The 26,247-nt window shown below is 54.0% G+C and overlaps 9 protein-coding genes across 9 annotated transcripts; 4 read left to right on the top strand and 5 right to left on the bottom strand.

Annotated features, from left to right (window-relative positions):
• Window positions 1-398: 398 nt before the first annotated feature.
• On the bottom strand, window positions 399-843 carry CCM_03384 (uncharacterized protein; the record flags this gene model as incomplete). Its single annotated transcript, XM_006668535.1, has 2 exons — window positions 399-761; window positions 817-843. 2 exons carry the CDS (start codon window positions 841-843, stop codon window positions 399-401), a joined length of 390 nt encoding a protein of 129 aa, XP_006668598.1.
• Window positions 844-3,796: 2,953 nt separating this feature from the next.
• Window positions 3,797-4,333, top strand: CCM_03385 (uncharacterized protein; the record flags this gene model as incomplete). The annotated part of the gene is made up of 1 exon (XM_006668536.1): window positions 3,797-4,333. One exon carries the CDS (start codon window positions 3,797-3,799, stop codon window positions 4,331-4,333), a length of 537 nt encoding a protein of 178 aa, XP_006668599.1.
• Window positions 4,334-6,411: 2,078 nt separating this feature from the next.
• CCM_03386 (uncharacterized protein) lies at window positions 6,412-7,551 on the top strand (the record flags this gene model as incomplete). Its single annotated transcript, XM_006668537.1, has 1 exon — window positions 6,412-7,551. The coding sequence occupies one exon, from the start codon at window positions 6,412-6,414 to the stop codon at window positions 7,549-7,551; it is 1,140 nt and encodes a 379-aa protein (XP_006668600.1).
• A 1,956-nt stretch (window positions 7,552-9,507) lies between these two features.
• Window positions 9,508-11,187, bottom strand: CCM_03387 (c-14 sterol reductase; the record flags this gene model as incomplete). Its single annotated transcript, XM_006668538.1, has 4 exons — window positions 9,508-9,557; window positions 9,634-10,722; window positions 10,780-11,087; window positions 11,144-11,187. The coding sequence occupies 4 exons, from the start codon at window positions 11,185-11,187 to the stop codon at window positions 9,508-9,510; spliced, it is 1,491 nt and encodes a 496-aa protein (XP_006668601.1).
• A 538-nt stretch (window positions 11,188-11,725) lies between these two features.
• CCM_03388 (uncharacterized protein) lies at window positions 11,726-12,288 on the bottom strand (the record flags this gene model as incomplete). Its single annotated transcript, XM_006668539.1, has 2 exons — window positions 11,726-11,970; window positions 12,042-12,288. 2 exons carry the CDS (start codon window positions 12,286-12,288, stop codon window positions 11,726-11,728), a joined length of 492 nt encoding a protein of 163 aa, XP_006668602.1.
• Window positions 12,289-13,320: 1,032 nt separating this feature from the next.
• CCM_03389 (WD repeat protein) lies at window positions 13,321-17,783 on the top strand (the record flags this gene model as incomplete). Its single annotated transcript, XM_006668540.1, has 2 exons — window positions 13,321-13,490; window positions 13,538-17,783. The coding sequence occupies 2 exons, from the start codon at window positions 13,321-13,323 to the stop codon at window positions 17,781-17,783; spliced, it is 4,416 nt and encodes a 1,471-aa protein (XP_006668603.1).
• Window positions 17,784-18,755: 972 nt separating this feature from the next.
• Window positions 18,756-22,682, bottom strand: CCM_03390 (L-aminoadipate-semialdehyde dehydrogenase large subunit; the record flags this gene model as incomplete). The annotated part of the gene is made up of 8 exons (XM_006668541.1): window positions 18,756-20,316; window positions 20,376-20,881; window positions 20,968-21,632; window positions 21,687-21,811; window positions 21,870-22,097; window positions 22,160-22,223; window positions 22,279-22,490; window positions 22,555-22,682. The coding sequence occupies 8 exons, from the start codon at window positions 22,680-22,682 to the stop codon at window positions 18,756-18,758; spliced, it is 3,489 nt and encodes a 1,162-aa protein (XP_006668604.1).
• A 1,288-nt stretch (window positions 22,683-23,970) lies between these two features.
• Window positions 23,971-24,650, top strand: CCM_03391 (ubiquitin-conjugating enzyme E2 13; the record flags this gene model as incomplete). The annotated part of the gene is made up of 3 exons (XM_006668542.1): window positions 23,971-24,023; window positions 24,114-24,202; window positions 24,280-24,650. 3 exons carry the CDS (start codon window positions 23,971-23,973, stop codon window positions 24,648-24,650), a joined length of 513 nt encoding a protein of 170 aa, XP_006668605.1.
• A 376-nt stretch (window positions 24,651-25,026) lies between these two features.
• On the bottom strand, window positions 25,027-25,878 carry CCM_03392 (ATP synthase D chain; the record flags this gene model as incomplete). The annotated part of the gene is made up of 4 exons (XM_006668543.1): window positions 25,027-25,056; window positions 25,112-25,198; window positions 25,261-25,656; window positions 25,870-25,878. 4 exons carry the CDS (start codon window positions 25,876-25,878, stop codon window positions 25,027-25,029), a joined length of 522 nt encoding a protein of 173 aa, XP_006668606.1.
• Window positions 25,879-26,247: the final 369 nt, after the last annotated feature.

Here is a 26,247-nt window from a genome sequence, read left to right on the forward strand (position 1 = left end):
GCGTTTTCTTCATTATATAGTCCCATTTTGCTAAAGTGTCTAGAGTTGGGGGTGCCTCAACCTGTAACTCGTCCCTCCGCTCTTGGTCATTTTCTAGTTATTGATTCCCTCATACCTGGAGGATTATACCCCGCGCACCAGTGGTGATGCGATTAGGTTTGGCATTCCTGCCAAGTGGTTAATAGGCAACATGATTCATGGTCGGATTTACTTTAATACATCATACTCATTTCGTATTGCACTGTGGTTATTCATCTCATTGAACTTTCCGGTCGTTGCTAAGAAGTGGTAGCCCCCTGCACTAGAACTGGGCCTTCTGCTGGACCATCTGCTTGCTATCGTTTATTCGTCTATTCCCAAGCGATCACTCGTCGGTCCAAGAAAGCGATCTGAAAGCTTTAGGAACATGCTTTCTGGCACTGGATATCCGCCCCTCGGATGCATCGCTGCGTGCAAGGGTGCCGGCGTCGCGGCAGGCCAGTGCACCGCAGAGGACACTGTCGTAGGGTCCAGTCGTGACATGCCCTCCAGCTGCCGCCCATGCAGCCTGGCTTGGCGCGAGCCACCAATTCCGGGAACAGCTCCGGCAAGAGCTCAGAAAGCTCGAACGGTTCACCGCTGTAGTCGTCGTCCAACGACTCTTCTCCTAGATTGGCAAAGTCGGGCTGTGAGCTGGCAGTTGCATCGGACGCTACGTCCACGCTGACTCCGCCGGTAGCTGGTGCAGCGACGACGTTGGTAGCGGCGAGCGCGAGAAGAGCCTGTATACAACTTGCGTCAGCAAAACGGTGCATCTTTTGGTGTGAATATGCGTACAATGATGTTGCTAGTAGAAACCTTCATTGTGATGTGAGGGGTTCTATATTCAGGTTTGTTGAGCACAACTTCGTGTAAGTGGCCAATGGGTAGACGGTTTTTATATAAAACGCAAAACCAGTCCCGCAGACCTCGGATGATTCAAATAACTGAGTTGAAGTATCACTGATATTCTCACGTACGTCAATTGTCATCTGATAAGCCGGAGGTTACCACAATTGGGAACCGCCATCTTGGCAGGCACTGGCACAACCTTAGTTAAAACAAAACAGGACTAGTACATGCGGGGCTTGGTATATTTTTATCAATTTCTACGTCATTTAAAGCTTACTTGAGCCCCGGAATTGATGATTAGCTCCGCCACGCCGAGCCCAAGACAACAGGAAGCGGACATGGAGGAAACACAGGAGTGGCTTATGGTGGATTGATCCGCAGTTGCACTACCTTTTGCTCCATAATGGTAACAATAAGGCTGCAGCTGAGCAAACTGCTCTCCGTCAAGTTTATGGCGCATGTCGGGTGTTTGTGGCGGGCATGAAGTACAAATTGACTGCGGGCAAGGGTATGAAACAGCTCAACTGCAATCAGCAGCTATTGGTTCCTATTCTCTCTTCTTCACTCTAGATGGTTGCTTACAATACCCATCACGTTGTTTGCAAGTATCTTCATCTGTCAGTACTGTAAAGACTTTCCGTGCTGATACAGCTTTCAGCCTACCAAGATTGCGTTCCACCTGGTAGTTATGGAGTAATGCACATCGTATCTGGCCACTAACTATGCAGCATCTGTTTGCTCCCGTGAGGCGTTTTAGCTCCACGGGCCAATAAGTTCGGCCCGCCACCACCCGTAGGCCGATCGATCTGAAATCGAGACGGGGCGATGAAGTATATCTCAGAGTCAACGAGGAGACTGAGATAAGTTAAGTGAAGCTGTATAAACAGCATGAGCAGCCCGTGGCGAAAAAGAACCATACATATTCCATTGGATGCATCTTGAGACACTTCTGTGGACGTATATTTCTTCAAGCTGCACCGCCACCGACAAACAGCCCATCAACACCTTCCACGAGCCTGTACATAGTCTACAACTGACCATATCCATAGAGAGCGACTGCCACAATGTACCACAAGCGTACACCACCGGATCCTTCATATCCGACCGAGCTATCATCCACAGCAAAGTCGACACCTACTCCGAAGAGGCCGAAATTGTGCTCTTCGGCCTCCCGTCGAGCTAACCCACCACAAGCCCACGCGGGCACTCTCGCTCTGTTTATAAATTGTACACGATAACCGAGAGCTGTCGAGAACTACACCCCCCCTTTCCCTACGTCATCTCCGCCGGCGAGATTGCGTCTGTCCACTTTTGCTTCGTCGTGCGGCAGTAACCTCCTCGACAACGGGTTGCCGCCAACCCGTGCGCCAGCCGAGGCCGTCTGAGAGCGGCCCGCGCATTTTTGCCGCCGACTCGGGACCAAGAGGAGCAGCGCGAGTTCCATTTCCCGCGGACGCACCTCGATATGCGTCTGCAATGGCACCAAACCAGCGACCGGGGCCTCGAAATCTCCCCATCATTTGCCGGACGGCAGATGGCAGCCCCCTGTTCCCGGCTCTCCCGCTGGATTCCGCCGACTCTGTAGATTTTATGCAGGGAAAGACGAGTGTGCTGTGCAAGAATTTCCGGCAAGTGGTCTGGCAGGCTCACAGCGTCGAGCGAGCACCCCGCCGGAATGCTCGACCCGAGCGGCCGGTCCTCGCCGTTCTTTCTCGTGCGCCTGGATCTTGCCTTCGTCCCCGACGACGCCAGATCCAGGACGTCGACCAAAATCGCCGTGTCCGGCACCGTCTGTGGTACCGCGTACCGCTGTGCAGAGCCGTCCAGCTGCTGCTGGAGCTCGCGTGCCAAAATAGCAGCGCAGACGGTGGCGGCCTGACTACGGTGAAATATGGATTTAATCAGAAGATATAGTTATCCAATGACATCTTTGATGTTAACCTGGCGCTGGGTCATGGGACCGAGCCAGTGGTGGCTGCCACCAAGCGCAGCCGGAGATGCCGCTCTCGTTGCCGGCACGCCAGCGAAAGCCAACTCTCCCAACATTTTATTCCTGTCCCATTTTGTAAACGTTCAATTTGATAGTCAAAACTTGGGTGTACTAACTTTGGGCTGTAGGTGCCATTACAATTTGGCGTCCACAGTACGAACTTTACGAGACAGAATCCAGCGGCCATTTATAGACTGTGAAACAAACAGTTGCCTCGGTGCCTGTTTATCCAAGTATTTGCATCTTCTTTTATCTCTCAATGGGGAAAGGATCTAGTATTTTCTCAATATTGACTAATAATATGCATCTGAATCACAAAACCTAATCAGGCTCGCGAGGCTGGCGCGAAGTCGAGACAGGTAGCACCACCGCTCCCCAATAAAGCATGAACCATACTAAAAGTATTTCTCACATCATGGTGCCCCAAGGTTCAGTATCTGGGAAGATGTTTTCTCCTCGCTGTTATCGCCGTAGATTTCAAAAATTATATGAAGGTCACCATGCAGACTTTCACGGCATGGCTGTCAAGTCCGCTCGAGCTTGCAGCTAAGCAACAGGCACATGGTTTTTAAAGCCAAGACGTCTAATGAATTACTATCATCGCATATGGGACTGCCAATTAGTCATGTATGCGATGTTTTTGGAGCTTCCTAGGCTCTTGGTTCAGCGGCGTAGTTCATCAGCAACAAATACAGAGCATGCGAAGCCTCTCTCTCCATGTGAGCTCATATCCTTGTCTGTGAAGTCAGTCATGGCCAATTAAAACATGTTTCAAGAGCAATTGTCCAAGTTAGAGATTATTGTAATATTGTTCCTCCGGACTACATGCCCATCATATTACTGACTCATTATTGTCAGCGCATTCATGTTCTTGCAGGAATCTGCCACCGTCTCACACAGGTACCTTATCAATAACTACCTGTATGGCCAAGAAGAATGACTGGTTACTTTGATCTGATCCTAATCATGACCTTCGAAGCGGCCCGACCCGTCATCCTGACCGGTGTGATGCCCAAGACATGTCCGGGGTGGCAATGTGGGTGCAGTGCTGCCTGGACGACAGGGTATAAGGGTTGCGCGTCTCCTACCTCGATGTTACTGGCTCTTGTCAAGGGTGGCATTGTGGCACATTCTGTCACACAATGCCGTCTTTCTGATGGCGGATGTCATTGGCCGTTTCCTGGTTCCGTTGGTGCATACAATGCGCAACGGGTTCACTCACGCACAGCGTGCGGCGTCAGCCAGCCCCAGGTTGCGATGTCACATGAGGTGCAACACGGAAGCCTCCTGGCCACTCCCTTGGAGGAATTCAGCCAAGCTGGCGGTTCAGCTGCATGGGATGGCATTTCAACCCCCACACCGAGAAGCTTGGCCGTGAAGCCGAGCCTGAAGGAAGCGCATGGTCAAATTCGTCACCCAACCAAGCGGCGGACCCCTTTTCTAAACGAGTCGAGGGCCAGCAGCTTCCAGTAATACTGATAAAACCTCTGATTATTACAGGATAAATAATTTTTAGAATAAATACACAAGTTAGGGCTGTTGATGCAGGGGTATCGATTTACTACTGCCGACCAATAAAAGTCTCAAACATCCAGAAGCACAGTCGAATCCCCTGGTAAGTTGTAAATAGCACTGAGCGGGATTTTTATTATTATTCTAGCACCTAATACAATTATACCAAATCATCAGCTGTTTGTTGGAATGCTGTCCAGGTGATCATTGCGATGGTGCTGGAAGACGGGGCTTATCGGTGTGCAACGCATGGAATGTGATGTTTCGTGGACAATCGACAGCAGCGGTGGCACCCAAGACATGATGTAGAAAAGTGTATCGACACCAAGATCAACAAGAAGTGGTGGCTGAAACAATGGGCAAACAAACTATGCGCATCCAGGTTACTGTCCGACGATATATATCCATAATTTAGCACATGACTCCGCCTTGATGATGCGGATTGAACCATGTCCAAGGCATGAAGGATTAGCGTAGATTGTACGTATGTGTGGGAAAGTAATAAAGGAAGCATTTGGCTGACCGTAAGTTGCATTGGGGGCAGTGAGACACAGGCAATAAATATGTCGGGGTTACGCGGCGGAACCTGGAAACTGGTAACGAATGAGCAGCCATGTCACTTATTCTGGGCACGCTTGGATCTGCACCGGATAACGTCCTGGGGCAAAGCACAAAGCAGAGGCGCACGGCATCAAGGTAAGGTGTAGTAGACAGCATATCCCTGATTCCACGAGGTTCAGAGCGCAGTTCCTGCCATGCAACAGTGCAGCGCTGCAATGCAGCTGTCATTGTTGGGCCGATACAAGAGATTGGCGATTTGTTACTGCAACCCAATGCAACAGCGAGTCATTGACCATGCAAGTGCGGCGCGTGGCGAGCTCCGTGGGATGTGTTCTTGTTGGCTTGGACATGGCGATAGGGGTGCGGTTGCATACGTCCGGCGGCACCGCGCAGCAACATGCAACATGGAGAAACGAAGCCTCTGCATCGACCGACGTTGAGGAAGACTGCAGTGTTGACGATTGCATTGGGAGGCGCCACCCGACGACAAGGAGCAAGGAGGCTCCCTCCCTTTGCGCTCCCCTCCCCTTTCTGCTCAAGTCTAGTCGCCGAATAGCCAAGACCCCAGCCCCCCCCCCTTGCACACAGGCCTTTTCCCTATTTTATCCACTCAAATGATTACCCTGTCCTCCCCCCCGTCTCACGGCAGCGACGGGCGGGCGGCGGGAACCCCGGCTCTTGCGATGGCTTCACATCCTAGGGTTTGTGATGCATGGCGCTGGCCCCCCGTCCAGCAAGAAAGATAGGAGGGGGTTGCGTGAGCCCCGTTTGTGCGACCAGGGTTCGTAGTCTGTCTTTGATGTCCTTGCACAGTCGAGCCCAAATGGTCCTCGCGCGAGCATGACATCGTGTTGGGGGTATCTGCATGCGGTGTTGCCCGGCCTTTCCTCTGGTGCTTTCTGCCAGCTCCTTTTGTGTGCGTGTACGGTGCGTGTGTACCTGTGGCCGTCTAAAGGCCACCTATTTGTTGCTGTTTACTACATGCTCCCTACTGAGTACATGCGCCGGCCATATATGTGCGCCTGCCCTTGGCCGCCCTCCCGGCTTGACCGCATCTCCTTGTATGCACTAACCCAACAAGGCGACGACTCCCTTTCTACCGTCGGTGTGCGTCCTTCTTCACCGTGATTCCCAATTCCTCGAGTCTCACACATCACAAGAAAAATCCAAGGAAAAAAGAAGCATCGGCCCGCTAGCAGGAAGGGAAGGAAACCTACAGTACAAGGGGCCGGCCGCCGCTCTACCAGTATGAGGCTAGCCTCGTGGCCACCACTGCTACGAATCAACCATTGCTGCTACTACAAGCTCGCCATCTCCCCCCTCATGGGCCTTTGTCCAAGGCTGGGCAAGGGCAGAAAAACACCGACTTCACTCTGCGCCGCGAAAGGATGCTGAGGCTGACTCTCCCTGCTGGAGATGCCGCCTGGGACGTCCCGGCCTCAGCAGCAGCATCGGCTGGTGCACTCGTCGGTTGCAAAATGTCATCGAGGACGTCATCGGCGTGCGTTTCATCGCTCGCGAGGAGCTTCAGACGCCTACCCACGGAGCTGCGTCTCAAGATATGGCGGTGCGCTACCGAGCCGCGCGTCGTCATCCTAGATGACCTCCTTCGCAAGCCAGAGGCGTATCCTCTGCCTTCAGTCGCCCAGGTCAATCGCGAAGCACGACTTGAGTCTCGCAATGGCTATGAGGCTGTCGGCCCTTGGCAATCTTCTCACGTCCACTTTGGCAGGGACATTTTTGTCTGCGATGCCAGCATCACCGAAGCTACCTCAAATGAGCCCCTGGAAGCGCTTGCCACGCGAGTCGAGCGGCTCGCATTCTGGGATTGCTTCCCGGACGACAACCGGGTAGAACTACCCTACTTTTACTCGACGTACCTCGCGGCCAGCCAGGCAGCGGCCAATGCTGCGCTGCTGTCGTCTGGATCTGTGCCATCGACATCGGGCATGGCCGTCTCGTCCGCCGGGTCAAGACGGCCGGCCGTCGATTTCGACAAGCTCTGGTTTCCCAATTTACGAGATCTGTGGATTGTCAAAGTGGGCGGTGTGAATAGGGCATGGCTGATTGACGCAGACTTGGAGCAAGACGCGGCGCCTCCAAAAACCACCACAGCGGGCGCTTCCTCATCGTCTTGCTCCGTGCCGCTTTCACAACATCCACACTCGCGCCAGACCGCTCGCAAATTCCGATATTGGGTCCAGGACAATGTGGTGGAAATGGCGCCCCTCAGCCTCGACGACCCCGAAACACATCTCGTGCTGCGCGAGGGCCGTTGCGGCAAGCCAGACTGCCAGGAGCTCAATCGCGGACGTCCGATCCTGCTGTCCAAGGTGACCTTTATGGAGGGGGCGTATCGCCCAGCCCAGGGGTGGCTGCGCATTGCCCCTTGGGACGGGCGCGACCACGCGACCACTGGAAGCGCCGCCAGCGGGAGCAGCAGCATGACCAGCAAAGATGCAGGTGACGGTGGCGATACAAAGGCCAGAAATTGCTCGCGCGACTCGATGCGGTGGGTAGTCGTGGAGCGTATCCTAACCTTTTCGCTTCGCTGGGAGTCTTCTGATGATGCCGACGAGGGCTCCCGTCGACACATTGGAGCTCCAAGCCATCCGTAAGGCTTTGGGCAGACAAAGGCTGGCACTCGGTCTACCTCGTATTCGCTGGGTTCGCATGAAATGGGTGTGCAGATCCACTAAAACCAAAAATACCAACAAGGCGCAAATGCTTGGTACGAACGCCACGGCGGGAATACACCGCAAGATGCAGCAATACGCCTCTCTCTATGAATATTCACGCTGGAATGCATGGATATTAGGGCTGATATCAGCCAGAATCACAGAACTATCCCAAATAAGTAAATTAGTATTATAAAAATTCAAAGAAAAATTCAAAGTATTCACACATACATACTCTCTTTCCTGGTCCATTTCCGTATCATTGAGATTCTATCAACACTTGCTTGCGCTCCCACCCCAGCCCTCCGACTCGGAAAAGTGGCATATTTATCAAATCCAACGGATGATGCTTTGAGAGCTGTTTTGACTTTGGGTGGAAACATGTCATTCGTGCTCGCGGTGCGATTTCGCGATAGGCTTTTCGCTACTGCACGCGAGCCTAGGCCAGATGGGATGGCTCGGAAACTCTAGCTCGCGCTTCGGACGCGATATCTGTATCAATGAAAATACCTATCATATTTCCCCTTCTTTTCATTTCCGTTCTGCGTGTTCTAGCACTTTCTTCTTCCGCCGATACACCTAAAGCGAGCCAGCGATCCGTGTTGGCTCGATCCGCCAGACCTTCGAAGCAAAACACCCAAAGATTCACAATTGACTCGCTCGGAACTCTATACACCGGCCACTCGATTAGTCTGACCGCCCGCTCAAACGGATGAAACCACTACATGTAGCCCGACGACGGACGCGGGCTATACCGCAAAAAAGTGTACAGCCTTCCGATGTTGTCGCCAAATGCTTTTGCACGAAGCAACTCCAGGGGTCGTCTTGTTTCGACAGCCTTCCTGCCTATATCCGAATACTCATACGCGAGCATTACGCCACTCCTGAACCGGCTGCAGACGAACCTATTCGGGAATACTCGGCCGTTTTCGCGCGCTTTCCAGAACTCCCAGTCCGTATTCAGCAGAAAATCATCCAATTTTGTATGCCCTCCGGTCAATATCGATACTTGGAAGGCTCAGAGGGCGCGAAAGAGGACGCCGTTTCGACGCTCTTGCGAAGCCTGCCTGCCGCCGCTCAAGCGAATCGCTCATTCCACAGGTACTTCACGGAGCAGTGGGATAAGGTTACCATCGACAAGCAAGACGGTATCCATTCAAAGAGCAGCTCTAGGCGCACCTTTATCAACTTTGCCCTCGACAAGCTCATCATCAGCATCAACCACCCCCTGAGCAATGTAGGGCAAGCAACATACATGGTGCAGCATAGCAGCCAACGACAAGCGAACCTACCACTGCGTCTTGACGAGGCTTGGGCCCACAACAAGGCGGAAACTGAAATACTTCCCTTGCCTGCTGCATTCTTCACCGCAATGCCGCAGCTCGATACGTACTGGCTTGTTGTTAACGATCTTGCGATAAACACTGCCCTCAGCGACAACAGCACTGACTCAGGGTGCAGGTGCGTCTTTTCACCCATGATCAAATGCTTGGCAGACTCGGTCGCGAAGTTCCATGCCTTCCGCTATCATGTCCCAACGGGCGAGGTAACGTGTGCAGAGATGCGTCGTGACCAGGAAGTGGACGAGCTCTTGACGGCGTGCGGCGAGACGAACCCCAACTTTGCGGCTCGCATCACATTTATATACGGCCATGACAGCAACCTTTTAAACACCAGCGATGGCCTTGATTGGTGGCACCTTCCCGCTTGGGGCCTCGTAAACTTCAAATATGAAAAGCTCAAGAAGAGATTGGACTGGGGACTGGTAACGGATGTTCTGCGGCGTCAGGTTTCAACCCAGGAATATTCAGCGAGTACATTGGGCACATGAAGCATTTTCTGAGAATACAAGGTCACAGCGTTTAAATAACCAGAATTTTCGTCAAATTTTATGAGCTACTGTTGTACATGAATGGCTTCGCCTTCGGTTGCTTGAAAGGCCTTGCCTAGTTAATATTTGACGCAGCCCATTAGCTTCACAGAGTTCTACAGACCAGTGTGCTGGGCCAACTTAGTACACACCGGGGAGAATCTTCCACCGCACCACCGACTTGTACTTTTCCCAATCCGCTCCGTACTTCTCGGCACAAGCAGCATCATCTCGGCCCTCTCGATGGATCAAGAGAACACCAAAGTACAGAGCGTGGAAGGCAGTGAAAATGAGACCCCATCCTTGCGCAACACCCTGCACGACCTCTGTGCCATCAGCCATCCTATAGCCCAGCACATCCGCGGCCGCCCTGGCTCCCGAGGGCAAGATGACGTACCCAGCCAGACCTGCCGCCAAGCTAAACGGCAGAGACTGCATCCAGTCTCCGAAGTAGTTAATGTGCCGCGAGACGCCCCACCAGCCAGACGTCAACAGACGGGTGCCACGCTTCGTCTGCAGATAGGACAGGCCAGCCACGCTCGGATGCTCGGGCGTCTTCCGGAAGACGGCCTTTTGGTTGTTGGACGCGCGGAAGATGTAGAGACCAATGGCAAACGTGCCGGTGAGCGCGGCCAGGCCAGGCCAGCCGAGGTGGGTTGGATACACGGCCAGGTAGCGGCACTGTGTCGAGTAGATGAACGGCACCCAGACAATGTCGCCAAAGGTAAGCATGAAGCCCAATCCGTCAGTGGTAATGTCCATCATGCTGAGGATACCAGCTTCGGCATACTGGCCCTCGAGTACGTAGTAGCCCTGGATGGCCGTCACAAAAATCATGCTGTCGGTAATATAGCCGTAGTTGCGGTATTGCTTGGCCATGTAGGCAAGGTCAAGGAGCAGCCATCCGGTCAGGCCGGGACGCATCTCAAGCCAAGTCTTGATGTCGATCTCGCCAAAGATGGGCAGCGTGATACGGGGGTTCAACTCGCGGCCAATGTAAAAGTCGTAGATGAGGCTTCCGGTGTGGCCACCCTTGGCCAGCTCCCGCAGCTGGCTGTTGCCCGGCTTGACCGTGAAGCTGGCGGCGTAGACGTAAATCGAAATAGCCCACGCCAAGATGGTATTAGCAGTGAGAAATTGCAGATAGTTGTTGTCAATCCATCGCCAGACAACAAAGTCGGCACCATATACATAAGTACCAAGCGCCAACGCGGCGACCTGAATCAGGGTCGCGGAGAACGCTACAAGAACGACGAGTTAGCACGCGAGCAGTATCAATCCAACGCACCAATCCATACCATTGAAGCTGTAATCCAATGGACGGCCAGACTCGCGCAGCTTCGTGCCCATCACCTTGTGCGCAGGCAGCACCCGGAAGAGCACCAAGCTCAGGAGATAGTAGGCCAAGGTCCAGCCCGCCGCTTCCAGGGTGATGAATCCGGCGAGCCCGTCCGCCGGCCAGGGAATCTCCGCCTTGAGCGCGTCCCAGGTGAGAGTGCGGGGACTGAACAAGCCGGGCGCAGGGCAGCCGGACACGTCATTGCAGGCAAAGAAGAAGGCATACACAAGCACCGGCAGGCCAAAGACAATGGCGGCCGCGCCGAGTCTTGGCGGGCGTGTCAGTAATCCTGCTGCATTTTCTTTTTCGGGGTTCAAACTTACGGTCCTCCAAACTCGTACTCGATTTTTTTCGCGTTGGGCGCCATGGTAGTGTCTCCCCCTTTTCAGGTGGTGGACAAGGAAAAGTACTGAGGGATGAAACTTGACCTAGCCCATGCGATGACTGAGAGGACTGCGATATAAATGCAAAGAATCTAGGGGGCTTAGTCTTCAAGTTTCGTACGAGGCCGCCACCCGAGTTTGGTTATACGCGTATGGAAATACTCGTGCGTTCTTTTACCTTGAAAATGGTGATTCGGATGTAGAAAGCAGCTCGCAGGTCATCCGGGTTGTGTTCCGGTCGCGTCGGCAGTGGAGTCGCGATTTACGAATACGACATCGTCGCTTCTTCACGGCAGTATCCGAGAAGAAACGAATTTTAGTGTCTCTTTCAATTTCCAATGCATTATTCCTTGTTTCTTCACTCTCACTTCGAGTTTCCTAAGGGAGGGCATCACACATCACCTTGTCCATCAGTGACGGCCGTCGCACAAATTGGTATTCAATCGCCCATACAGCACGCGAAAGCTTTAATTACACTATCAACTGCCCCATCGCGACTAACAACCATTTACACTTTATCTCTTAAATCAAGATACCCGCCAGAGCAGCCGCACCAAGAAGTCCAATCACTGGAGTTGCAGCCGCCGCAGGTCCCTTGGATGACGATGTCGACGCGGCGCCGGCCGTTGAACTGGCGCTGGTCGGGCCGGCAGCACCAGCCGCGCCAAGCTCGGAGGCGAGTGCCTTGGTCGCTTCAGGGAAGTCGGGAGCTGTCGTGCTAGCAATCTGCCAATTCGCGCACACTCTTGTCAAAGCCGAGCTCCAGTCTACACAGGCAAAGTGAGATTAGAACAGACGGACAATGCTGGTGCCATGGTGGGGTGGAGGAGAAACGTACTGGCCCGGCAGTTCAGGTCGAGGCCGGAAAGGCTCATCGTCACGGCGACGCTTGCCAGATGGTCGCACAAGCAGTCGAAGGTTCCGGATCCAATGTTCTTCACATCACAGCCTTCCTTGTCCAGAGCATTCTTGAAAGCCGACAAGGAGCACTGGGGGAAGTCCTTGACAGACTCGGAGAGCGACCCAAGGGCAAGCGCGCCGATGGCGTTGGCTACAACCACAACAGAAAGAGTAGAGAAGCGCATTTGAAACGGCTGATTGATGATGGAATAGTGCGTAGGTTCAAGATAGAATTTGTCCAAGGAGTAGAAGACGGAAAAACGCCGCCTTTTGAGCAGTGGCTGACCTGCTGGTCATAACTGTTTCGGCGTCTAAGCCACGAGTCGAGCAAGGGCCTGTCAATCTCAATTGGTCTCCCAATGCTGATCACAGGGCAGTGTTTTAATTTCCCGAGTCACTGCTATTTTTGCCAGGGCACCCTTTGTTAGCAGCAGTGGCTAAGCCTCCTAATGCTTTGTTCGTGCCATTGGGCTTCAGCTCCTCGCATTCCCGCCCAATACGGAACAAGGGACAACGTTCGGTTGCGACGACTTCAGCCCAACTCAATGAGCTGGTTGAGCTCAAGAGGCTTGGTTGGCACACCTTGGTTGGTTCACAACGATGCTCAAATAGCGACGTGCTAACATCCTTGTCCCCTCGGGTTTTCCCCGTATTGGGGTTGAGATTTGGCGTAAAGTCAGAAAAGTCCGAGGGAAATGTATCTCGGACTATTAACGACACTGCCTAGTTATCCGAGTTTGAAGCATGTATAACTAGAAACACGCCCCTGCTGTGGAAACCAACACTGCATATGTACTTATTCACTAACAGAAGACTGAAACTAAGCATATGGAAATCATCAAAAAATTGGTGGCCTCATGAAAGATCATAGTTATTTTTTTAATTTTCCGAAGGGAAACTGCTCTTAAACCGAGAATGGCGCGCCACAACCGCTTAAGGCCTGTGGCTCAGCAAACACCCCGCGCCACAGCCAATCGTCACTAGCTCCAGCATCCAGCAATCTTTATCTTGCCTGCATGCGTCCTGTGCCATTTGACGTCAGTATCAACTGCGCCAAAGCTTCTCGCGCTCCCTGAACCGACCAGAAAACGACCTCCAATCCCTACCAAGTCGTCGTGTGAGCTTCCCATGACTCCCGAGATGGCATAGGGATCTTGCAGCCAGAACGCGCCAGACTTGAGCGATCGGCGTCATGACGATAGCGCCCGCGCGACAACATGCCGTCCCACGTTTCCCACGATAAGGCAGCCGAAGAACCGAAGAAGGGGAGGGTCATCAAATCTGCGTTTGATAGTGAGAGCTTCGAGGCAGATGGCACAATTCACGTGGACGGCCTCGTCGGCTCGGCGACAATCTCCCCGTCCGGCCGAGATATTGCTCTAGCATCGTGAGTGGTAGACATGAGCTGACTTGCGCTTGCGCTGACATTTTCAGTCCCGACGGCCTCGCTATTATTGACTTGGATTCTCCGTATAACCCGCCGCGCCGGCTGCGCAGCCCTGGAATGCCATGGCTTGTCGTGGACGTGCAGTGGTCACCGTTCGCGGCGCGCGATTACTGGGTCGTCTCTACAGCCAACCATAGAGCGCTGGTTTGGAATCTCAATATGAGAGAAGACTCGAGTTCCGGACCGATCGAACATTCGCTTCAAGGACACAGCAGAGCCATAACCGATGTCAACTTCTCCGCCCACCACCCCGATCTTCTCGCAACCTGTTCCGTCGACGGCTCAGTTCACACGTGGGATTTGCGACGGCCCCGCCAGCCTGTTCTTACATTCTATGACTGGTTTGCTGGCGCGACGCAGGTCAAGTATAATAGACAAGACTCCCACATCGTGGCGTCAGCGCACGACCGATTTCTCCATATTTGGGACGAACGAAAAGCATCAAAGCCTATACGTTCCATTAGTGCACACACGTCCAAAATCTATGGTATCGACTGGAACAGAACGAGATCTACCGGAATTGTTACCTGCTCTTTGGATAAAAGTATCAAGTTCTGGGATTATGAAACTGGAGGGGACGAACCGGAACACATCATCCGAACTGATTACCCTGTTTGGCGAGCGCGACATACTCCATTTGGCTGGGGTCTTCTCGCCATGCCGCAGAATGAGCCTGGTGACCTCTTTCTTTATGACCGCCTTTGGTCAGATGACTCTCCAACCGAAGCCGCGCCCGCACCGGTAGCCATCTTTCCTGGACACGGGGATCGCAAAGCAAAAGAATTCCTATGGAGAAGCCGTGGTGGCATTTCAGAAGCGGGAATTGACCAGCGAGAGTTCCAATTAGTCTCGTGGGGCACAGACAATGAGCTACGATTACAGTGTATCGACACCGCCGCATTCACCTCCGTTGGCCACACGAGAGGGGGCCCTGCAAGGAAAGGGTTGAAATTCACTCGAAAGGGTGCCAGCTACCGGACGTTTCGAACCGTGGATGACGGACTAAGCAAGGAGCGCAAAACTGGAACTATGAGTGACCAAAGGATGACTGGAAATTCCCAGCAACGAAGCGGCGGGACTGCGGGCTCTCGAGCAAGCACGCCACAGAATCGCTACTCGCGCCCTGTTTGGCGCGGTTTCTCGATGAAAGCTAAGATGCCTTCAAACAAGAAGACTACCGACAGCCAATCGGCAATCGGATGGATGAAGGGTATTACCATGAACAAGCGGAAAGCTTCAGCAGATACTTTCCGTCGTCTTCCGTCCAAGGACGGTGTCATGTCTCACAACTTTCCAGAGGACCAATGGGGTGAGCCGGATACGATTCAAGAAGAGCTGCTTCGTGTCAGCACACAAATTCCCAAAGTCAAATGGGACAACATCGACATGGACAGCTTGACATTCAACGCATCATTAACAGGCCCTTGGGGCGTCGATGCCGACTCGATCTTCATTAAAGTCCAAATTGACGTTCCTACAGCATACCCCAAACACAAGGCACCTAAATTCACAATTGAAAAGTCCTCCTTCATGCCAGAAGAGACACACAAGAGGTTGCAGCGCGAAATACACAAATTGGCAAATCAGTTCCTACTGCGGAAGCAAAACTGCCTCGAAGTTGCGTTTACGTATCTCCTTGGTGAAGTGGACCTTGAAACAAGCACTACCTTCTTCAAAAACGTGCGTGATTTGGACGACGACTTGGATGGCTTAGCAGATGACAGCTCAAGTGAGGACGAAGACCCGGCAGCCGCAGGGTCGGTATCCATGTCTCAAGAGCTCCCCAACACTGGCGAGGTCGACACGACCATTGCTTCCCATATCCGTGCCGTCATGCCTCCACCCCCTCGAACATGCGGTGCCCGGTTCTCGAACGACGGGAAACTGATATGCTTCTTTCCTACCAAGGAAGAGAAATTTCGAGCCCTATTTTCGTCCACTGGAGAAATCTGCAAGGACCGGCCGAAGAACGAACCGTTCTTCGCTGGCTTCGGACGTCTATCGTATGAGCAGAATCCGCGCCAGCGAGACAATATTGAAGAGGCGTCTGCTACGGATGATCAATCAGACTCTGATTCAGACCGGTCATCCTCTGACTCCTCTTCCAGCGACTCAGAATCTACTTCTATTCATAACATGAATATGTGGTATCGTCCGACTCGTCAACCAAAAAAGGCGTGGAGTGAAGACCGCTCAGTAAGATCCAGTGGCGCTGGCACTGGAACTGGAACAGGGACTGGCATCGGGACAGCTACTGGCACGGGAGCGAGTCGGCGCCGCGTGATCAAGGCACGAAATCTCATCTCCATCCATGACCTTCGCGCAGATCTGCCGTCAAAAAGGGAATTTGCCGAAGAGTATGCTATCTTTGGAGACGGGGCAGATGTCTGCAACCACAATGCACAAGTTGCTGAGAAACATGGCTTTGCTGATCTTTCAAATATCTGGCTGTATCTGGCTCTTCTTTTGCGCAAGGGAATACCGCTCGAGGTGTTGGGATTCAACACGCAACGTGACTCGATCTTGGTCATTGCTCGAGACGTTGTTTCACGAGTCGGCTACATCGATAAGAACGCCCCTGCAGACCCTTGGTCGCATGACAATGCGCTTCTAGGCAGAGTCAGATGGGGCCAGCATCCTCTGGCCAAGGATTTAATTGCTGACCTCTTTGATCATTTCGAAAAGAAGGCCGACATTCAAATGTTGGCTATGCTTGCGTGCATATTCAGTGAAGCCACGACAAATCATGGCGTTGCATATGCCGAATCAAATCTGCCCAAGCAGGAAACCCCATTGCCATTGAAAGCACCTTCATATTCTCTAGACTACTTCCCTGCCGATGCCACGTCGTGGAATATCTACAGCAGAAGCTTTACCAACTCTGCGATAACAACACCAGGAACACTACATACGCCAGTCAACTATGCCAGGTCACAAACATCGGACGATGGCGCATGGAACGCTGAAACAGGACCAAACTCCTTCTCATGTGGGGACACACCGCCAGGAAAGGACCAGGAAGCCGGGACCATGCTGTCTAAGTCACCGAATTCGCGGCCAATTCAAAGAAGCAATACGGGGTTTGCATCGGCATTGGCCGCGAATCTCCCTCGTTCCTTCACAACCGGGGCGTCCTCGTCACCACCCTCGCAAGGGAAGAAGAAATCGAGCCCCGCAGAAATGATGTTGAGCAGCATTGCACCCCGCACGGGAGGCAGCAGCGGCGGAGGAACAAACGCCGCGGTTGGCTCTGGTGGCGGCAGGACGTCCATGTCGGATGACGATGGGCGAAAAGAAGACTGGACAGCACTGGTTCCCACCAATGTTGCGGTAATTCTAGAGGACCAAAGCATCTTTGACGACGATGGGTGGATGTCATATCCGCTTCTTGATCAGAGGCTGTCAGACCTGCACATCAACTACAGATACGGCTATGCGGAGTTGCTGCAGATGTGGGAGCAACCATTGGCTCGGTTGGAGGTGATGAAGTTCAACGTTCTGAAAGAAGATGTGTCTCTCGACGGACTTGCCGACGGTCAATTCAGTGCCAACGGTAGCATCGTTCTGCCCGGCAAGTCGTCACCGCTGGCCATGGGCAAGCAAGATAATCTCCAAGCTCTCCTCGCATCCGGTCGCGGACTCGACGTCATCGGCCTGTGCCGGGTCCACGAAACCCAGCTGGAGCCACTGCAGTACACGTCCTCGGACCCCCGCGTCGGTGGTGCCGTGGGTACCTGTGACCGCTGCCAGCAACGCCAGGACAAGCTCCTCTGCGTCTACTGCACGGAGCCCGTCGACGCCCTGTTCCCGACCTGTCTGGCATGTGGCTGCGCCAGCCACGAAGACTGCCTTGGCGAGTGGCACGCCGCCGGCGAAATGTACTGCCCGGCCGGCGATGAGTGCAACTGCGTCGAAGAGGCGGCCAACGGCCAGGTGGAGTCGTGGGCTGCGCTGCAGGCGGCCATGCTCAAGAGCAGGCAGATGATGAGTCTCCTCCCGGACCCGGCCATAGCCAGCGCGGAGGAAGAGGAGGCGGAGACGTTGGTGTTGCCGGAGAAGCAGCCACGCGGATGGGCGCGGCTGGGCTTTGACACGGTCGGTGGCAGCAGCAGCAAGGCGAAGCTGCCGGTGTCGCCGCCCGTTTCGCTGGGCTTTGGGCCGTTTAAGAGGACGGCCGGGTCGTGGTCGCGGAGCACGGCCGGCCAGAAGCGTGGCGGCCGGCGAGGAGGCTAGTTTTCTCTCGTCGGATAGCCCACGCTCCTGGGGGCACGATGCTCTCCGAGGAGCGCAACATGTTGATTCTGCCTATCAACTTGGAGCGACTTGCTCGCGAGACGGTCGTCGGCGAACAATGGTCCTGCGATCGTGTATATTATAGTTATCACAATATAATAATTCAGTGTAAATATTTTGTATTCCCTATCGCAATGGAGCCGGGGTTCGGGTTTTCGGTGGTTCCACGTGCCAAAACTATCGCCGCGCTCCCCGCCGGCTCCGTCCGCCGCGCCGCAGAGCTGCGCCGCCTGCACCCCCGTCTCCGCTTCGCCAACCTGCGAGACAACGTCGAGGACCCCGGTAGCTTGTGCGCTCATGTCCGTCGCCGGGCTCGAGCGCAGAGGCCTGACGCAGCGCATCGCCGAGCGCCTCGGCCCGGCGGCATCAACCACGCCGTCGGGCAGGGCGCCGCGGCTGGTAGCGCATCCTCCCCGACGTCCTTGTCACCACAATCGCCCTCACCCGCAGCTTCTCCTCGTCCGCCCACATCGTCTCCAACCCCAACGGGCATGGAGCCTCCGCGGGTGGTGAGGACGGAGGAGGAGGCGGAGGCGCTGGGCTACAAGCTGGCTGAGGTTCTTGTCAAGGCTGGTGCGCGGGCTATTCTGCGAGACAGCATGGCAAACCGAGCCCCGAAGAATAGTCTAGTGGTGTTGCTGCTTGCTTGTCCTGACACAAGCGATCAGGCGTCTCCTATGTACGTATAATAGTCTCCAAAAGCACTCCGCTCTCACATACGAGTATGAGTACTCACGAGCATTCACGACTTCACATGTTGCCGTTTATGAGTGTGCTCGATTTTTTGTTACAACAGATAATGTCCTATGCTCACCACAGATGGGCGCCGCCTTGATTTTCTCCCAGTCATACCCTATTTGAAATCTAAACTCGTCGTCTTAATCCCACATCTCTAGTCAAAGCACCCTCCTCTTACGACGCACCCCCGCGACCACCAACTCCCCACTGGGCCTGCGCCTCCGCAATCGCAGGGTCAATCGCAGGCAACTCGCGACCGCGCCCGGTTGGCGCCGCCATGAACTTAATTTCCACCAAGTACCGGAGATACCGTCCGATATCCTCGCGCGTGATGCCCTCGCCGGCACTGTCATCCACACCCGTCCAGCGGTCCGCGTCGGCCCGGAGCACCGCCACGGCGTTGCGATCGTCCAGTTCCGGTGCGCGCGTCGTGCTCGGGAGGTCAGCCGTGGCCATGTGGAACAGCGGCATGAGCGCGCTCTGCTCCTGGTCCTTTTCGACGGCACCCGCCGAGACAAACGCTTCCAGCTGCGCCTTCCAGTCGTCGTAGTCGACTTCGGGGACTTCGTAGCCGTAGTAGCCCAGCGTGGAGAGGAACTCATTCATGCGCAGGCGGGGGTGGGCGGTGACGTGCACGACGTGGACGCCGCCGGCGGTGACGTCCGAGAGCGGGTTCAGTGCCGCCGCGATGACGACGCGCGCGACGTGGTCCACGGGTACGGCGTTGACCGAGTTGACGATGCGCGGTCGTGCGCCGAGCTGCACGCAGCCTTTGCAGAAGCGGATCAAGAAATCGTCCGTGTTGGAGACGCCGCCGTGGCGGCTGCCCAGGATGTAGCCGGGTCGGACGACGGCGCCGCGAAGCCCGCGGCGGCCCGCCTCGCGCACGAGCTGCTCCGATACCCATTTGGTCTGGCCGTAGCCGGTGCCGAGGCCGGTGCGGCTGCCCATCATGTCGTCGGCCTCGAGGACGGCGCCGCGGCCGGTGGCCGTCTGCTCGTCCGATAGGTGCACGTAGTGATCCGTGTCAAGCGTCGAGGTGGACGAGACAAACGCAAAGAGCTTAGGCTTGCCCTCGTTGCAGAGCTTCATGGCGTCAATGGTGGAGAGCACGTTGGGGCGCATCATTTGTTCGTAGCGCGCAATCCAGTGGACATAGGCGGCATTATGGATGAACGCGTCGGCCGTGCTGGCGACGTGCTCCCAACTGGCGTCGTCGAGGCCAAGACGAGGCTTGTTAAGGTCACCAATCACGCACGAGACCCGGTCCTCCCAGGCGGCTTGCCAGAGACTGTAGCCCTTGAGGGACCGTGTGAGACGCTCTTTGGCGAACTTGAGGTCCTTGGCGCCACGGATGTGCGCGATGAGCTTGGTGTTCTTCCTGTCGAGAATGTCCTTGGCGAGGTATGCGCCGAGGAAGCCCGTCGCGCCGGTGAGGAAGAAAGTGGCACCGTTGGAGGGGCTCAGAGTGCCGGGGTCCGCGCTCTGGTACTTGGCGTCCAAGGTCTTGGTCAGATCATCGAGGGAGTCCGAGTAGACGGCGTCATCGGAATGGTCGACTGCGACAGCCTGGCCGCTACTCAGACGGTCGACTTGGGTGCTCAGACGACGAAGAGTGGGGTTTGCGTAAAGAACGCCGATGGTGATGTCAACGTCTAGGTTCTTGCGAAGGTCAAGCAGAAGCTGCTGGGCGAGAAGACTGTGACCACCGCAGTCGAAGAAACTCGACTCCGGTCTGGGAATTGAGGGTCAGTGTTTGAACTGTAAAGAGAGGAATTATGGGCAGAAAGATACCTGACTGTCTGGGCGTTCAGACCCGGGATCAGAGTTGACCACTGCGTCGCAATAGTCTTTTCAGTCTCAGACAGGCTCTCCCAGCTCTTTAAATCCTCCTCTGAGGCATCCTCCATCATAAGGGAGGCATCCGGGAAGGGCAGATTAGGCGAGTCAACTTTGCCGTTGGGGTTGAGAGGCAGCTTCTGCAACACAATGTAGATCGACGGAACCGAGTGCGCCGGTAAGCGAGACTTGAGGTGATCTCGCACCTCGGCTTGGATGCGGCGGAACCTCTTCTTGAGGTAGACGACACAGGGTCCCATCTCCACGCCCTCCTCTTCGATGTCCTGGAGGCCCTGGGTCTCAAGCCAGCGCTTCCACTCGGAAGTTTCGGGAACGATGTAGCTGACGAGCGTCGGCTCCTCATTACGATCTCTTCGAACCAGGGTTTTGCAGTCGCGAATGAGAGGGCTGCCGCTGAGGTTCGCATCAATCTCGTTGAGTTCAATGCGGAATCCACGGATCTGTTGAATTAGCTTTGTATACGAGATATGAGAGTGGTGAACCAATTTACCTTGACTTGTGAGTCGATGCGGCCCGAGACACGCACAGCACCGTCCGATCTATACTCTCCGAGGTCGCCCGTGACGTACAGTCTGTCTCGTGGTCCCTTGTAGTACTTGCGCCAAGGCTCGCCCTTGTCGTTGACCTTGTCTGCCTCTATCCACGTTTCGTTGCTCACGAACCAATTGTCAACGAACTTCTCCTTATTCTTCTCGGCATCGTTGAGGTACCCCTCGGCTAACCCAGCAGCACGGATATAGATCTCGCCAACTACGCCAACCGGACAGATCTTTGTGCGATCTTCTCGGTCCACAACCAGCACCTGGACATCTTTCATCCCCCAGCCCGCGGGAATGGAGTCGCCGAGCGGATCCAGGGCCGCCGGGTCCTCCTGAGCAGAAGGGACCACAAAGTAGGACACAGCGCGAGACGTTTCTGTGGTTCCGTACATGTTGATGATGGTGCAGGCGGGGCCAAGCTTACGTAGGGCCCTACAGTCGCGAGTGGTGAGGACATCACCGACGAAGAAGACCTGACGCAGGTTGGGGAACTGGGCTGTGGCACCACCGACTAAAATCTGTCCCATGGCAGGTGTGAGGTGAGCCGTCGTCGGTGACCACTCTCTCATCCATTCACTCAGTTTCTCGTGCTGGATATCCTCCTTGGCAGGGATCAGGAGCTGGGCGCCCAAGAAGAGGGGTGTCATGATATCTGCGGCCCATGATTAGGAAAGCGTTTTGAATTGCATGGCGAACAAACTCGTACCTCGCTGGATTGGGTCATGGGCAATTCCGGAAAGACATGCGTACACGCTCTCTGAGGAGAGGCCAAACTTCTCGGCCATCCATGGGAAATACCTCGCCAGACTGTAATGACGACCAAGAACACCCCTGTTGAACATTGGTTAGACTCAGAAGAAGAAAGCAAAGCAAATGGGATAGCTCGCACTTTGGCAAACCTTGGGTTCCGCTCGTAAATGACAGTGTACAGTTCGAATCAGGTCCGACGAGCACATCAGGAGGTGTCGAGGCCCTATCCTTGACGTTGGCAAAGACGTCGCCGCTATCCCGGTCGCCAGCAGTCAGCACACCATCGTCGGTGAAGCGAAGGTCCGGAATCTTTATCTTGATTCCAAGGTCCTCATCAATGTACTTTTCGACGAGAGGAGCAAGAGGCCTGTATCAAGATGTCAGTTTTGTGTGTTCTCATACAATGCCGAGTTAGAGATTCGCACGTACCCGCTCTCCTCGGTAGCCTTACGGATGGATATGAGCGCCTTGGGTTGAGAGACTTGAAGATAAACTGGCACGACATGTTAGTGAATTCCTGTTGCGGCTCTCATCCGGGGCACGTTTACTTTGTTGTCTCTGTGGGGGATATTGAGGATCAAGAACGGTCACAATGCCACCAGCAGCCAGTGTCCCCATGTAGGCACAGACCAGCTCAACTGAGCGGTGAGCAAAGATCATGACTGCATCTCCATTCTGGATGCCAGCATCGCGCAAATAATTGGCGATGTTGTTGCTTGCCTCATCAATCTGGCGGTAGGTGTATGTTGTTGTCGGCGCCCTGAAGCATTGTTAGTAACTATGATACACAAAATCGCATCGCAGTGCGCTGGTGCATAACTCACTTGGCAGTCTTGGTCTCCGTCACACAAGGTCTGTCCGGATGGGCCACGGCATTCTTGTGGAATATCTCATGGATAGCTCCGAGGTAGCCACCCCAGTCGAGATCTTTGGTGGGGTCAGGTAGCGACATTATGGCGGATGTACAGGTGCACGATGCCAAAATTTGACAGCTGGCTACGGCTGATGAAGGATGAGAAGGAATTGGGGGTTGGGGGTGTTGATGAATTGAGGCCCTCGGGATTACAAGGAATCAGAGGTGGTCCCTGGATATACTGATGGAGGGGTCTGGCTGCGTCGGGCTGTGGCGTGTGAATTGACGTGCGTCACGCAGAAAGTTTCTGCCGAACATCCTCCGACTGTCGGAGCAGGCGGGGCACTTGACAACTTATACAACTTATACCGAACATCGAGAGCATTAAACGAGTTCACTTATTATGACAAAGCCAATAATGATAAATCTCGCAGCTAAGTTTCCAGTCAATAGCTAAGCAACGAAGTGTCGGTTCCCCATTGCCTAGAATCTGAACCGCCTTTACTCAACAAAGCAATGATAGCTCAGGCTTAGTGTAACAGCGATCAAGACAGATGAACAAGCCAAACGACGCGGGTGGCCGAAAATGTTTAATAGGGGAAAACCCTAAGAATTTTTAGAATTGAACTGCATTTCATTCTTTTCGTACGAAACGGGGAAGTGGCAGTTCAAAGCACGTACATACTAAGTAGATAGGTACGTACCTACTGTAGTATCTAGCTACAGTAGCGGAGCTTCAACCGACAACATCACTCTAGCGGATGATTCGACTATTACAGCAAAATAGCCGCAATATAGGGTAAGGAGAAATTAACTATCATTGCAGCTCTCCTAGCCAATCCGTTGTTCAATTTCTCAGTTGGTTTCGTTTTGCTGACCTCAATGTAGAGGAATACCTAGTTCCCAAGCCGCCCAAACGAAGCTCGCTTGGGTGACTTGTCGCACATGGAACCCCACGCCGCTCCCCTCCTCACCAGCACAGCACCCCCAAAAGCATAAACCCCAAGCCCAAGTCTCGGCTATTTTTCTTCCTCGCATCCTGCACTTATACTATGTAAACCTTCCTCTTCCTCTAGAACCTGGTTTGTTTCAACTTTCTCCAACCCGCTTACAACACCATTCGCGCAACTTGACCCTCTCTGGCCAGGCGCACCTCACAACCAGTGTCGCATGCCCCGCCTCGCCACCTGCAGCTGACCCCTCTGTTGCGCGCCGCCGCCGCCGCCGTCGCCCAGCGGCTCGACCGTTTTTCTTGAGAGCCCAAAGGCCGGCCCCCTTCCTCCCCAGTTCACACGACATCTTTTGCCAAGGAAACCTGAAATAAAAATCCGCATTGTTCAAGAGAGCACACCCCGTCTTGCTCGCCCCATCCATCGATACCGCAACTATGGCCTTGCCGAAGCGAATAATAAAAGAGACGGAACGCCTCATGGCTGAACCGTACGTCAACCATCGTTCCAGCACCTTGCGGTCTCAGCACCGACCGCTCCTCCCTACTAACTAGTCGACTTTTGTTCTATCACTCTACAGTGTTCCCGGAATCAGTGCCATCCCTCATGAGGACAACTTGCGTTATTTTGACGTCGAAATCCATGGGCCTGCGCAGTCGCCCTACGAAGGTCCGTCCCGCCGCAGCAGAGCTCCAGTGCGAATATAAAAAACAGATCCCTCAACTAACACGCAAAAACCTCCGCAGGTGGTATCTTCAAGCTGGAACTGTTCCTACCCGAAGACTATCCCATGACGCCTCCCAAGATTCGCTTCCTCACAAAAATCTTCCACCCCAACGTCGACAAGCTCGGTCGCATCTGTCTCGATGTTCTGAAGAGTAGGAACTTTACCTTGTTTATCCCAACATTTTCAATCGAGGCTGACTTTTCTCTTTTCCAAGATAACTGGTCCCCAGCCCTACAAATCAGAACAATTTTACTGTCCATCCAAGCCCTCCTCGGTGCCCCCAATCCCGATGATCCTCTAGCCGCTGACGTCGCAAAAAGCTGGAAGGACGACGAACAAGCCGCCATTGCCACGGCAAAAGAATGGACTGCCAAGTACGCCAAGTCTTGATCAGTACACCGCGAAAGCGTGGCGAGGGGAAAGTGTGTCGCAAACGATCAATCGGAGCGTTCGAACGTTACTAGTAGTGTCAAGAGCATTGCATATGGAGCTTACTTGTTGGGTCCCATTTAGAATCCGCAACTATTTTAAAAAGGAATAAAAAATATCAAAATAAATCAGCACCCGTCAGGACCTCGGTGCAAGTACGCGTGAAGCGACGTCAAGGCAAATCCCGCTTGGAACATGCAGACGCATCACAGAGCCATGGCAACAGGAGTTGGGTATAAGTAGAGACGTAGCCCTACCACGTTGATATATTGTATCTACAATGCTAGAGTACACAAAGGAAACCTGTAGGGTTGCAAAGTCGGGTAGCCGAGGCTGATTATACGAGGGCAAGGTCGCCAAACTTCTCCTATCGGGGGGTCAGCACTCTGGTCAATAATTCGCAGACACCAGACAAAACGCACCTTGTAACCAGGGACCATCCATCGGCCCTTGGAAATGAGCTGGGTAGCCTTCTCGTCGATGGAACTTTCAGCCGCCGCAACCTCGTCCTGTAAAATATCTCATCAGCAGCCATTCCGACAGCAGCGACCACGCCGGATCCTAAACATACCACGGTGAGCTCCTCAAACGGACGGGCCTCCTCAATATTCTTAAGCGTGGCGGCGAGGTCCTTGAGCTCGAGATCGACGGCCTGCTTGGTAGCCTCGGCGTTCTTGACGGCCTCGACCTCGAAAGCGTTGATAGCCTTGAGCTGGCGGTTGACGTCGTACGAGGCGGGCTTGAACGCTGTGAAGCGCTTCTCAATCTCGTCAACGACGGCCTGGTTCTTGAGGCCGGAGCGATAGGCCGCAAAGTCGACCGTGGTCGCCTGCTCAGACAGGAGCTGCACCTTACGGCGGGCGTCCTCGTTGCGCTTCTTGAACGCCTGCAGCGAGGCGACAGTGTTGCCGCGGAGGCCCAGCGAGCTGGTCACCTTGGACCAGTCAAGCTTCAGAGCAGCGCTTCGCTATAAATTATCCAATGTTAGCTTCCCATCATCCTGCCCGTCTTTTTATTTGGTTGCTCGGATCGGGGGTTTCGGCGGATCCGCACGGTCGGGGGAAAGAGGCTCCCTTTTTGCCGTTGAGCTGCGCGCCTTGCTGCGGCGGCTGCATCGTTTGAATGGGTTCGAAGTAGAATTCGCGTGCGGATCGCCCCAATTGGGAAAAATTCGACTTACCGTAGCCATTTTGTCGTTGTTTGTGAGGTTTCTCGGAGTGGAGAGGTATATGCTGGTCCAGGGTGTTGATGACTTTGCTGCAATTCCGAGCGCCCAGGAACGAAGCGTCAACGTGACTGAGTCACGTGATCTCGTCGCGGCTTGTCCCGAGCTTTGCAACAAGACTTATGATATCTAGGTAATTACGGCGCTCCAGATTACTACAATCAAATGGATGAGTCGGTTTTCCGAGGATTTGAATTCAATCAGTCGGAAGCAATTCTGGCCAATTGGTATGAGCGCAGGTACAGCCAACTATTCAGCCAGCGTTCAAGCAAGTTGTACATGGAATAAGAATTTGTTCAGTTGATTAAAGATATCAAACCCACCTCAAGGTGT

The sequence above is a fragment of the Cordyceps militaris genome (genome assembly GCF_000225605.1).
Source record: "Cordyceps militaris CM01 unplaced genomic scaffold CCM_S00002, whole genome shotgun sequence".
Lineage (NCBI taxonomy): Eukaryota > Fungi > Ascomycota > Sordariomycetes > Hypocreales > Cordycipitaceae > Cordyceps > Cordyceps militaris.